Source organism: Macaca fascicularis, chromosome 14 (genome assembly GCF_037993035.2).
Source record: "Macaca fascicularis isolate 582-1 chromosome 14, T2T-MFA8v1.1".
NCBI classification, from domain to species: Eukaryota; Metazoa; Chordata; class Mammalia; order Primates; family Cercopithecidae; genus Macaca; species Macaca fascicularis.
Window position 1 is genome coordinate 116901009 of NC_088388.1, and position 12447 is coordinate 116913455.

Below are 12447 nucleotides of genomic sequence, written 5' to 3' on the forward strand. Positions count from 1 at the left end.
GAAAGTGAGAGTCATACTGAATATACTTAAGTTTAGAGAGAAGGATGTTTAGATTTGAAAATGTATTGTTTTGAGTCAAGGAGTTTAAGATAAATAAACATTTTAAATTTCTTTGTAGAAGCCAGTCCCAAGAACACTCAGTTTTATTACTTCCCTAAGCAAGATGACGTCAAGGAATAGAAGTGAGCCTTCCTTCTACTGACTGAGTTTAGGAGTAAACCGGCTGCTGACAGTCAGCCACCACTCCAATGCGGTGACCTTGGGAGAAATGACACACACTTTGTCCCTGTGTCAGTGGCCCACATGTTGTGCGCATCTGCCAGGGTCTGAGGGGGTTACATATTGTGACATGTTTACATGTGTTCTGTGACATGGATTTATCGGTGATCTCATCTGGTTTTAACTAAATTAACCAATTAACAAGGATTCTAGAATACACACACTTGTTGTGTGTCTGACAACAGAGAGAAAGGGAGAGAGACAGAGACAGAGAAAATATACAAAGAATGAACCCTGGCCCCAGTCAGGGCTTTGGAGCTTGGCATTCTGGGGCCTTCTTGACAGATGACACCCTGAAGCTCAGCTCCTCTGTCCTGGCTTTTCCTGAACAGAGTCTTGATGGTGGCTCAGGACGGCCAAGATGTCATCTAGGAGCAGGCATGGGCAATACACCCGCAGCCAGCCACAGCCATCTCAGAGCCACTCTGACCTTCCAGGTTGTCTTTCATAAAACGAAGAGGCTGGTGAGTGATGTATACCCCAGACCTTAGACTGTCCTGTCCAGAGACTGAGGGAGAGATGGAGAACACAGTGCTTCTGTTTGAAGGATTTAGTGGATGGAGAAGCCCCGTGGACAGAGAAGCAAATAAGTTATTTCAGCAGCCAAAATGAGACTTTGAGTATAAGCTATGGCCACTCACCTTGGGGGGAGTCAAGGCAAAGCTTCCTTTACAGCGGCCTAAGCAAATGCCTTCTGTGGGCTGGGGATCTCTGTGACCCTCCACATTTGTCCCAGGGTACTGGCTTGAGTGCCTAAGTTTTGCTAGGCAGGGTCTGTGTCTTGGGAAGAAGCAGATGCGGGCAGCAGCCCAGCATGTTTCAAGTGGCTTATGGACAGTCTCAGGAGGTGCCTCTGGGGCTCAGATGGAATCTCACCAAGGCCTCTCTCTGCATGCCTCCCCATCACCGCCCCCACGGTGGGGGTGCCTCCATTGGTAACACGGGAGGTGGTACCCAGGAGCCATTTATTGTTTTAATAGCTATGCATTTATTTTCACATATTTAAGAAGAGACCTAACTAGCATATCAAATCTTGATTTTGTGGATTTTATTTCTTAGAACAAGGTTAAAGGAGGTAATTAATTTTAAAAAGTGAGTCAGATTTAAGAAAAATATTAGGCCAGGCACGATGGCTCACACCTGCAATCCCAGCACTTTGGGTGGCTGAGGTGGGTGGATCACCTGAAGTCAGGAGTTTGAGTCCAGCCTGTCCAACGTGGCAAAACCCAGTCTCTACTAAAAATACAAAAAAAATTCGCTGGGCCTGCTGGTGTGCTCCTGTAGTCCCAGCTACTCGGGAGGCTGAGACACGAGAATCACTTGAACCCGGGCAGCGAAGTTGTAGCAAGCCAAGATTGCGCCACTGCACTCCAGCCTGGATGACAGAGTGAGACTCCATCTCAATAAAAAAGAAAGAAAGAAAAATATTAAGTAAATAATGGTACAACTGGCTCTGGAATGAGGCAAAAGTCATAAAGTATGGGAAAACAACAACAACAACAACAACAAAAAAAAACCACGGCTCTAGATTAAACACATGAGTAAGAGCCAAACAGCAGGCCATCCCGGAAGAGATGGAGGTGTCTTCTGGAAAGGACATGACCTAAAGGAACGAAGTGTCACAGGTCTTGGGCCAGGATGGGGAAGGGGAAAACCTGCCCTTCAGCTTTCCTTCCTCCTGCAGCCTCATGCCTATGGCACAGGCTGAAGAAATGCAAAAAAAATAAAATAAAGTAAAAGAGCAAGTGAAAATGATGATGATTTTGCCAATAATCATAATGTACTACTTTCGCAACCAAAAACATATATTTTTAAGTAAGAGTGCTATTTCACCAAACTTCCCAGGGACGTTGCCAGCGTGAGCTTTAGCAGCAACACCAGGTGTGGGCAGGGGCCAGGGCTTTTTCCAGGCCTCCACAGGGTAGCCACTGCCCTGGCACCAGGGGCCACAGGAGACACTGCTGCACAGAGCCAGAGAGGGGCAATGGCCCCTGCCAAGAGTGGCCGGGAGGCTGGTCCAAACATTGAATATGGGACACTGGCTGAGGACCCCAGAACTGTCTGGGAGTGATTTGAAGGGAAGCTGCAATTCTCACATGTTTGTTCCATCCTTAATTTTTTGTTTTGTTTTGTTTTGTTTCGTTTCGTTTGAGACAGAGTCTCGCTTTGTCAGCCAGGCTGGAGTGCAGTGGCGTGATCTCTACTCACTGCAAGCTCCGCCTCCCAGGTTCACGCCATTCTCCTGCCTCAGCCTCCTGAATAGTTGGGATTACAGGTGCGCACCACCACACTCAGCTAATTTTTGCATTTTTAGTAGAGACGGGGTTTCACCATGTGGGCCAGGCTGGTCTTGAACTCCCGACCTCAGGTGATCCACCCACCTCGGCCTCCCAAAGTGCTGGAATTACAGGTGTGAGCCACCACACCTGGCCCATCCTTAATGTTTTTAATTTATTTTTTGCATGTGTGCTTTTTAATAGTCATATATGTTCGAGTATAAGTACAAATATACTTTATAAATACATAAATATCAGAGTGCACGTGCAAAATTGTTTATTGATGGGAGGCATGATCGAAAGAGTTTGGCAAAGGTAAGTCCACATTCCTCACTAACCACTCCTGCTTTGGATTGCTGTCAGTGTGTCTGCCTTGCAAACTGTGCCTCCCACACTAGACGCTGAGGGAGGATAGTCAGGGAGGTGTTGTGGAGACCTGTGCCACTGAGTTCAAACCACCTCATGCTGTAGTGGAGTCACTGGAGCCTAGAAGGTACCAAGGGGCCCAGGATTCTTGTGGGGAACGGATATAGAGAGGCTCTTTGAAGTCTCTCAGTACTGGAATAAGCATAGGGTTTGCCTTCAGAGGAGCATGTGCTACAGCCCCAGCCCTGGGACACACCAGCTGTCCAATCTCAGGTGAGCCACTCCGACCTTCCAGGTTGTCTCCCATAAAATGAAGAGGCTGGTGAGTGGTGTATACCTTGTGCTATTGCTGTGAGAGTCACATGAAGTAACGGAAGAAGAAATGGCCTTTGGGGAATCGTAGAACATCTTCCTTCACCCAGGCAGAATCCCAGGCACAGGTTGCCCCACAGGCCTCCTGTGCTCCTAGGTCTACAAAGACGGGCTGCCAGCTGGGGGAACCTAGGCCAAGGCCCCTGCCCAGACAAAGCAGAGGCTCAAGTGGGCCAGAGTCATGCACAGCCCAGGTGAGCTGGGCTCCAGCACCCAGCCACTGACACCAACCGTCAGTCGCCCCTGCCATCTGCAGACCCAAGGCAGCTTTGGCTCTCCGTTTATCCCCACCAGACCTTGGGCAGGAAGGTGAGGAGCAAAAACAACTGACACATACAAAGTGGCGGTCACCCAACCTGAGCACCCCTGCAGTCCTCCTGCCTCAAAGCCTCCATTTCACTCACTCTTCTAGCCCCTGTCCTTGCTTCCTCACCGTAAGTGCTGGCCAATGCATGCATGCTGCAGAAAATAAGATAAATCAGGGCTGCTTTGATTGGTTGCAAGTTCAGAAGTTTTGGGGTTTTGTAGATCTGTAGATCTGCCCAAAGCATTGAAACACCTAAATATTTGGATGATTTCTCTCTCCTTTGTCACCTCTGCCACTGGGATGCTTCTTGAATCCCAGACCCTGGACTTCCAAACCTTTGAGCATCCTTTGTAGAAGATGGCTCCAGTGACCTCCCCCAATCCATCCCCACCCCATCTGCAAAAGAGCTTCTCTGGGGGCAGGGAAGATGCTTTGACTCATTCCATTCCCCTACTTCTGATTCTTATCCTTTAGTGAAGCAAGAGAGACAGAAGGGATTGCTCTGGGCTTTTGTGAAGATGTGTGAGGGAGGTAGAGGCAGGCTCATGTTTGCCTGTATGCAGAGTCAAGAAAGGACCAGTGGATATCAGAGGCATTGTCTTTCATTCTAACTGGTGGCACAAGAAGCAAAGAAACTATCCTATCCAGTTTTGTACAGACGATGCTATGCCTTGTATTGTTCTCTGTGGATGTATAACAAAGGCTGACATCCTGAAACAGATGGGAACTTCTCACTCGCAGCCACACAGCTTGCTCACCCACCCCTGGGTCTCACATAGGCCAGCTCACTGCCTGGCACACAGGAGCGGTTCATGGATGCTGAAGTGAGCCATGAGGACAAGGCCATGCCTGATTGGGCACTATCCTAGCACAGTCTAACACAGGTGGATGCTCAGTTCTCTTTATTTGATTAAAGGCTACTGAAATTAGTAGTCACCTGTTTGCTCCCCATGCCCTAGATGAGACATCAAATTGAACACCCAGCAGATCTTGCAAATCAGTGCTGAGTCTCAGCGATCCATTGCACTGGTGATAGCCTGAAATTGAGGTTAAACCCAGGCGAGAGCTCTCCCGACAGCCCAAGAAGGGGGTAAAGGTGAGAACTCTCACTACAGTGCAGACAATGTAACAAGGGCTGCCAGCTCCACCCCACCTGTGCACACCTTTACCATCAAAACACGCCACAGGAAGGGGAGAAAAACAAAGCCAGCCATGTCATCTGTGGTTTCACGTCTACGGTGACTCATTTTCCTGCACTGGTGCCCCAGCAGGGCAATCTTACTTTAGGTTGATACTAATACTAATACTAATGCTAATGCTAATACTAATGCTAATGCTAATGCTAATACTAATACTCTTGGGTTGATTGTGAACAAGAGACACGGGTGACGCAGGGAGAGTGCTAGGTGTGAGGTCCCACCTGCCAGGTGTCTGAATCGTGAACCTTCTGCAGAGGGAACAGTACCGCCTGCCTCCCTGGAACATGGCGCAGATGACATGAGAGGCATGAAAGTGCCTGGCAAAGAGGGGAAACTCTTCCACATGGCGTTGTTGAAAGCGTGAATAAGAGTTGCTGGCCAGATTCAAAGGCAGCTCTTGGAACAATGGGGGTAGGGGGTGCTATTTCCATAGACACCATAGGAAAGGTCGTTCCCACCCACCACCTCAGGCAACAGCTGTGCAGCTCTGCCTCCCTTTCCCCAGACGAAACCTCAGACTCCAGTTTCCTGCGTCTGGCTTTCTACTGCTACTCAAGACTCCAGGGGTCCCAAGAAGGACGAGAGGCAGGAGTGAGAGGGAAGTGGTTTGCTGCCAGCAGGGAGCTGCTGAGGGCAGGCCGGGCCCCTGCAGGGAAGCAGGGAGATTGTGGAAGATGTGTCTCTCACACAGAGGAGGATTCGCCAGGAGGCCAATAAGCTAAGCCTCTAGTTGCTCACTTGCACGGACCCTTCCAAGCCCCTCTTCCTAAGTTTGTGTTTATAATTTTGTATTCTTCATCTAAGAAAGCCTCAAAACTATGTAAGCTTCAGGTCCCCACAGAACCTGAGTCTGCCCTGTCTCCCACAGAGAATGTTTCTCTCTTCTGAGATAAGCCCCCATCTCTTCCCTAACCTGATCGCCTATGCTCCCCACCTTCCAGCCGCACCTCATGAGCCCCACCTGGGCATTTCCCTCTCTCTCCAAATTTAGGCAGGCATTGGTTTATAATGTGCCCCTGCCTGCCTCTCCCCGAATTCTCAGCCTGGCGCACTCCTGCTCACCCTCCGAGACCCACAGCAAATACTTCCAACAATATGAAGCCTTCCCCCAGGTCCCAGATAGAATCAACACTTCCTCCTGGGCGCTGCCACCATGCTCAGCATGTCCCTCTGTCATAGCACAAATACCCCGCAGGGGACTGCAGTGTTGAAGGTCCACCTCCCAGCCCAGGCTGTGGTTCCTCCAGGGTCCAGACAGGTCTATCTGATTCTGTGTCTCCAAAGCCTACTAGCTCACAGCCGGGTGCAGTGGCTCACACCTGGAATCCCAGCATTTAGGGAGGCTAAGGCGGGTGGATCACCTGAGGTCAGGAGTTCGAGACCAGCCTGGCCAACATGGCGAAACCCCATCTTGACTAAAAATGCAAAAATTAGCCAGGCATGGTGGCAGAGCGCCTGTAATCCCAGCTACTCAGGAGGCTGGGCTGGAGAATCTCTTGAACCCAGGAGGCAGAGCTTGCAGTGAGCCAAGATCATGCCATTGCACTCCAGCCCAGGTGACAGAGCAAGACTCTGTCTCAAAACAAACAAACAAAAACAAAGCTTATTAGCTCAGGGCTCCTGGGTACAGAGCAAATGTTCCTTGAATAAATGAATTAATTAATGGCCTTAGCTGGGGACAATGGCAGAGTGATTGAAAAGGTCGGACTCAGTCTTGGAGTCCCATCTGCGTGGCTCCCATGCTCCAGCCACCCTTCCTTAGATTCCTTATTCAACTCCTCCAAGCAGCAGGTCTGAGAAACCATTCCTGCAACCTGAGCGCCCTCTGGTGGCTAAAATGGTGTCTTCCCCCAAAAACTAGAGGCAACAGGTGGGGCATTCCTGGGATATCCAGCGTAGCTCTTTAACCTCCTAAAGCAATGTGTTTACGAGGCTTTTATTCACTTGGAGGCTTAAGTCCTACAATTTCTGTTATTCTTTGAAACGAGCTTTGAGAACTCATCTCATTCAAGGTCCCAAAGACCTCCACCCCAGCTCCTGCTCCCCTGACAGTGATGTGGTCTCCACATCTGCCTATAAGGTCTCAGAGAGGAAAAAGAGTTGGACCAAAACAAAATCGCAAACGCTTAACCTCAAATGCTAAAATCCTGAAAGATCGTAATCTCTAAAGTCTAAAACCCCTAACATCTAAAATCCCCAAAATCACAATCACAGGATAGTTTTTTTGTTGTTTTTTTCTTTTCTTTTTCACTATTTTAAATTTTGAGCATTATTTTTCACAGTTCCCTATTCTAGGTATTTCATCTTTGCGATATTTGCAAGACTGGAGGCCAAGTTGTATAGACTTTTAGAGAGTTCTAATTTGTTTTATGAAGGGTTCTGGGCTTTTTTGTTTGTTTGGTTTGGTTTTTGATTTTTGGTTTGTTTGTTCTTGTTTGTTTTCAAATTTGGCTCCCTGAAAGTGCATTATCACAATGTCAACTTTTGTGGATGCATTGTGTATGCACAAAAAAACACTGAAATTTTCTCAGTAGTTACAGAGATGTCCTTTCTGTACATCTGCCTTTGTGAAGTTAAACTTTCTTGGAATCTCAGCTCCTCGCAGCTTGGAATGCAGCTCCACGCATAAACAACCGCATTTTTGGTGGTGATCCATCGAAGTTTTTGATCAAACTCATTGAAAGACTTTGGTTGCTCATCCTGTTGTTTCAGATGACCACAGTTATAAAGCTGGGTGCACACAAGTACCAACCTTGGTGACATGCATTTATGTCTTGCCCTTTTTGACCTGTTTCTTTATGAATATGGTTCATCTGCTCATGACTCTTATAACCATGCAACCGTCATTACCTGAGTGTTTATGCTTGCAAAAATATATATGTTATCATTGCCTATTTTATTGTGTAATGTACACTATAAAGTATTCTGTTGTGTTTTTATATATTTCCAATATAAATCCCCTTTTAAATGTAAATGAATATGTTTTAATGAATGTTTTTATTATTTTTTCCAGAATTATATTTTCAGGATTTTGTTTTTTGAGACAGGGTCTTGCTCTGCTGCCCAGGCTGCAGTGCAGTGGCATGATCTTGGCTCACTGCAATCTCTACCTCCGGGATTCAAGAGATTCTCCCGCCTCAGCCTCCTGAGAAGCTGGGATTACAGGTGTGCGCCACCACACCTGGTTAATTTTTGTATTTTTTGGTAGAGGCAGGATCTCACCATGTTGATCAGGCTGGACTCAAATTCCTGACCTCAAGTGACGTATCAAATGATACACCTGCCTCAGCCTCCCAAAGTGCTGGGATTACAGACATGAGCCTCTGCGCCTGGCCTATTTTTTGGGATTTTGAACTTTCAGGATTTCAACATTCAGGATTGTGTCTTTTGGAATTATGATCAGCTCCAAAAACGGAAGGCCATCCCTGCCTCCTATGTCTCTGGTATGACATTCCTGTTTGTGGCTGCCAAGGCCAGTTTGGCAGCCTCTGAGTGGATCCCTCAAATTCCAGGGCCTCCAAGATACCTGGATTTTCTGCCAGGGCCGGGATGAACGACAGAGAGCCCATCTTGCAGGAAGTCATGCCCTATTCCTGGTTTCCTAAGGACCCCACCAGCTGTTCCATTTCAACAGCCTTACTCTATGCCACACTTGCCACCACCACCCTGGCCCTGCCACCTCCAACCAAGACATGCTTTGTCTGTGCGTTTTTGGCCTCTGCAGTCCTGAATTCATACCTGAATGTAACGTCTTTTGGTGGAGCATGTCTTCTGCTGGTGTCCCCCCTTTGTCAAATATGTCTAGTCATTTCCCTCAGTTTCCCCTGGCTCTTGAAGGGCTCTGAGTCAGAGACTCTACTCTATGCAAGTCATTCTCATCCTCCTCTTCACACCAGTTCGTGTCTGCCTACAAAACACCACCTAATAGCTGCTTCTTCTAGGAAGTCCTCCTTGATTATTGATTCCATAATCATATACTATTGTTTTCCCACATAGGCCAGGCATCTGGAAATGAGAGAAACAGCCGCAGACCTCTGGTGGAGAGAAAGAGGAGCTGAGATAGCACACACTGACAAGTAATCTGTGCTGTAAGAGGTAAACGTGGGGGCTTGGAGAGCACTGGGGGACAGCCCAAAACCCAGATTTGAGGGTGATGTCAAGGAAGCACCCCTGGGCTACGTGAGGTCTGTGATGAACTGTGAAGGACGGTCAGTAGTCAGTTGCCAGCAGAGGATGTGGTGAAGGAAGAGGATCTGGGCTGAAGGTGGAGAGGCAGGAGAGACACGGTTCCCTGAAGGTTCCATGTGGCCAGGTAGTGGCCGAGGATCAAGTGGTGGACGGGGCAGGTCATGGAGGCGTTGCTGCTCCTCGAGGAGAGGCGGGATTCTATTGGCCCCTGAGAGGCTCACTTCGGCCAGGGTTGGGACATGCTGGGAGTAGCGAGCCCAGGCTAAGGTGGCCCTCCAGGCAGCCACAAGGGTCATCCCGGAAAGACGGTGGGAGCCTGACCCAGGGCAAGCGACAGGGGAGAGGTGGATGGGACATCTGGAAGGGAGGGTCAGCAGAACTGGGTGATCAATTGGAGGTAATAAGTTAGGGAGAGAAGGGAGACCTGGGTGTTGATTAGGCAACAGGGTGGATGGCAGTGCCCCTGATCAAACTGGGGACATGCAGGAAGGCAGTTCTACCATCCTGTTGAGCTCAAGGTACCTGCCAGACCCCATGAGGAGATGTCCACTGGGCAATGGAGATCTAGATTTAGAGCTCAGGAGGCTCCTCTGGACCACAGGTGATACACTGCTGGGGGTGGGAGACTCCGCTGGGCGCTGGAGGCAGTGCCATTGCTGTGGTCACCGCCCCGTGGCTGAAGGACTTTTCAGCACCCAGGTGCAGGGGTGGTGTCGGTGGATGGCTGGCCTGCCCCAGGACTGCAGTGTTGCTGGCCAGGTGTGGGAGAAGCACAAGGATGAAGGTATTATATTTGCAAGTGAATGGTATGTTGAGGGGATTCACCTTGGGAGCTGAAAGCAACGCCAGGAAGGAGCGGATGAAATGAGAGAAATCGGAGGGGTTGAGAACTGGGATTCTTTATGAGGCAGACAGCAGGCAGAATGCAGGCATGAGGGTGAGAAGGTTAGAAGGATGGCAGCGCAGGACTGGAGGATGACTGACCAGAGACTGAGCTTGATGATGCCAAGAGGCAATTTTTGTGGAATGAAACACAAACAGACATTATTGTTCAAAATAAACGATGACATTCATCTCCAGTTTATCCAAGTCTGTAATCTGATACCTGGCTGCAGGGTAGGGTAACCGCAGGCAGGGGATTAAACTCTATTGACCCTGTGACCTAGTTGACGTAGGGTCATACTGACAGCTAATTAGTTGTCCTGCCTAATTAGAGCAAGTTTTGTAATTATGTTAAAAGTTTGTCTCAGGTCCCCGTGGCCTGGGGGCCAGTCACCCTGTTGTAGGACTGTTCTGCTGGGCCAGGAGAGCAGGGTCCCTGAAACAGAGCTTGCATGGGCTGCCATGTACCTCTCAGGACATCCCTGCAGCCCCCAAGCTGATCTCTGTCTCCTTTTCCTGGGCCCACCCTTCCTTGCACAGAGCTTTCTCTCCTCCTATCCCAGTCTCAGGTTCAGTATTCACCCCAGGGCCAGGAGTGTGGGGAACGCGCTGCACATGAATCCAAGGTGGGAGAGGCGCAGGCCTGGGCAGGTGGGCAGCTACGGATGAGGGACCAGCAAGCAGCTGCAGCCTTGGCACAAGAAGAAATGACAGGGCGAGGAATGGGATGCAAAACCACAGGTGAGAGACAAATGCCAGGGACCAGGCTTGGAGTAGAAGCAAAACCAGAAATCCGGTTGTAAGCACAAGAGAAAAATCCTCAGGGAACTCAGGGCAGGTGCATCTCTATCAAAGCAGAGGCAGTGCAGACTGGGAACCAAAAACCCAGGGCACCCATCTAGGTCCACCCAGGACCTGAGGCCTGCAGCGCTGCACACGTCCTGCCTCCAGGCCAAACTGCTCTGGGACGTGACCAAGAGCCCAGCTCCGGGGACCTGGGGAAGGAATGGGGTGGGAGTCGTCCTTCTGCAGAAGAGGAAGCCGCAGCTTCAGAGCCTCTCCCCACCTTCCTATCCCTAAAGCAGCGAGTGCTTCTGAGGCTTTGCTGGTAACTACAGAGGAGCAGGAGACAGGTCAAAAAGGGCAAGTGGGGCAAGCGACAAATGCATCAGAAACATCCCCAGAGCGCGGTGGCAGAGCTGGGGGGGCGGCCTCCCACCAGGCCAGGGTCTTGTCCAGAGAAAGGGGCCTTCCCAGTTCCTCCACACTTGGGTTTGTCCCAGGTTGGCGTCTACACACAGCCTCAGTCTGAGTCACCAGGCACTGCCGGCACCTACCCCGTCCAGCATTAGGGTCTGCAGAAGCCAGAGTGTGTGACTGAGAACATCTTCAAGCCCCTGGCCATCCTGTAGAGGAGTTATAACCCGGAGGGCGTGGGACTTCCTATTCACAGTAAATATCATCCCATGACATTGCCCCGACGTGAGAAGTCTCTAGAAGAGGTGAGGTCACGTGAAGAACGCTGTCACCTGTGATGCCCAGGCATGGGGGCGGGGGCAGTTCTCAGTCTGGGAGGGAAAGTGGTGCCCCTCACTCCTCACGCAGGTGCTGAGAGGAGGGAAGAGCACCCAGCGTGGAGCCCACAGCCCTGCAGGGGTCTGGGCTCTGCCACTCACCGAGGGCTTACCTCTTACGTGGAACATGAGCAGCCTCATAGACACACCTCAGAGTGCAGAATGTGTGAAAGGTCTTTGCCAACTGTGAAGCATGACACACAAGTTGGCTGCTGTTGTTAAAAACCCAAAAGCATGCAACATGCAACAGGGGCTATGGGGCCCAGGCAAGCAACTAACTGATAAGCCTTGGGGTGCCCTGAGGTCTGTCAGGATCTTTCAGTCTCGGCAGGTCTTCCCACGTAGCTCTACCTCCATTCATTTGCCGCCTCACTGTCCAGAGCTGCGTGGCCCGGCCATAGCGATTATAACTGACGACTGACGCCTGAGCTCTATACGCTTCCACTCTATGCCTCCTCCCTAGATTTACTTTCTTCCCTGTTCTGCTGTCTCATACGCCAGTACAAAATGGCGCTCTTCCGGGTTCTTCATCACCCATTTTCCCGCGCCCGGGAAAATGATCAACTTACAGCGCAGGCGCCATCCCGCGCCCGGGAAAATTACCAACCGACGGCGCAGGCGCAACATGACGTCCGACCGAAGAAACCGAAACCTACCTGGCCACGCCCACCGCAGGGCCACCATCATCGCCCTGGCCCAACCTCCGCCCCTGCCGGTCTATATAAGGCATTACACTGCCACCAATAAACGAGACTTGATCAGGATACTGTCTTGTCTCCATTTCTCGTGTCTCTTGTCCCCCCGAGTTCCCACTCCCTCTTCTAGGGCCTACATTGACGATCCCGCGGGACGGGACACCTCACCTGGAAAAGCAGCCTGGAATCCCAGAGCTCTGCCTCACTCTGCGCCCAGATGAAACCCGAACTGCTGCTACAAGCCCCCATATCTGAGATGCAGAGTGAGCTGCTCAATCCTATTGGATAAACTGGTCTAGAATTCCGGCT

At 50.1% G+C, this 12447-nt stretch overlaps 1 protein-coding gene across 1 annotated transcript in view; it reads right to left on the reverse strand.

Annotated features, from left to right (window-relative positions):
* Positions 1-11418, reverse strand: part of SMIM35 (small integral membrane protein 35) — a 47256-nt gene extending 35838 nt beyond the window's left edge. Inside the window, exon 1 of the mRNA XM_065529025.2 lies at positions 11207-11418. Within this exon, the coding sequence (XP_065385097.1) occupies positions 11207-11332 (126 nt within the window). The 5' untranslated portion in view covers positions 11333-11418. The remainder of the gene's footprint in view (positions 1-11206) is intronic.
* Positions 11419-12447: the final 1029 nt, after the last annotated feature.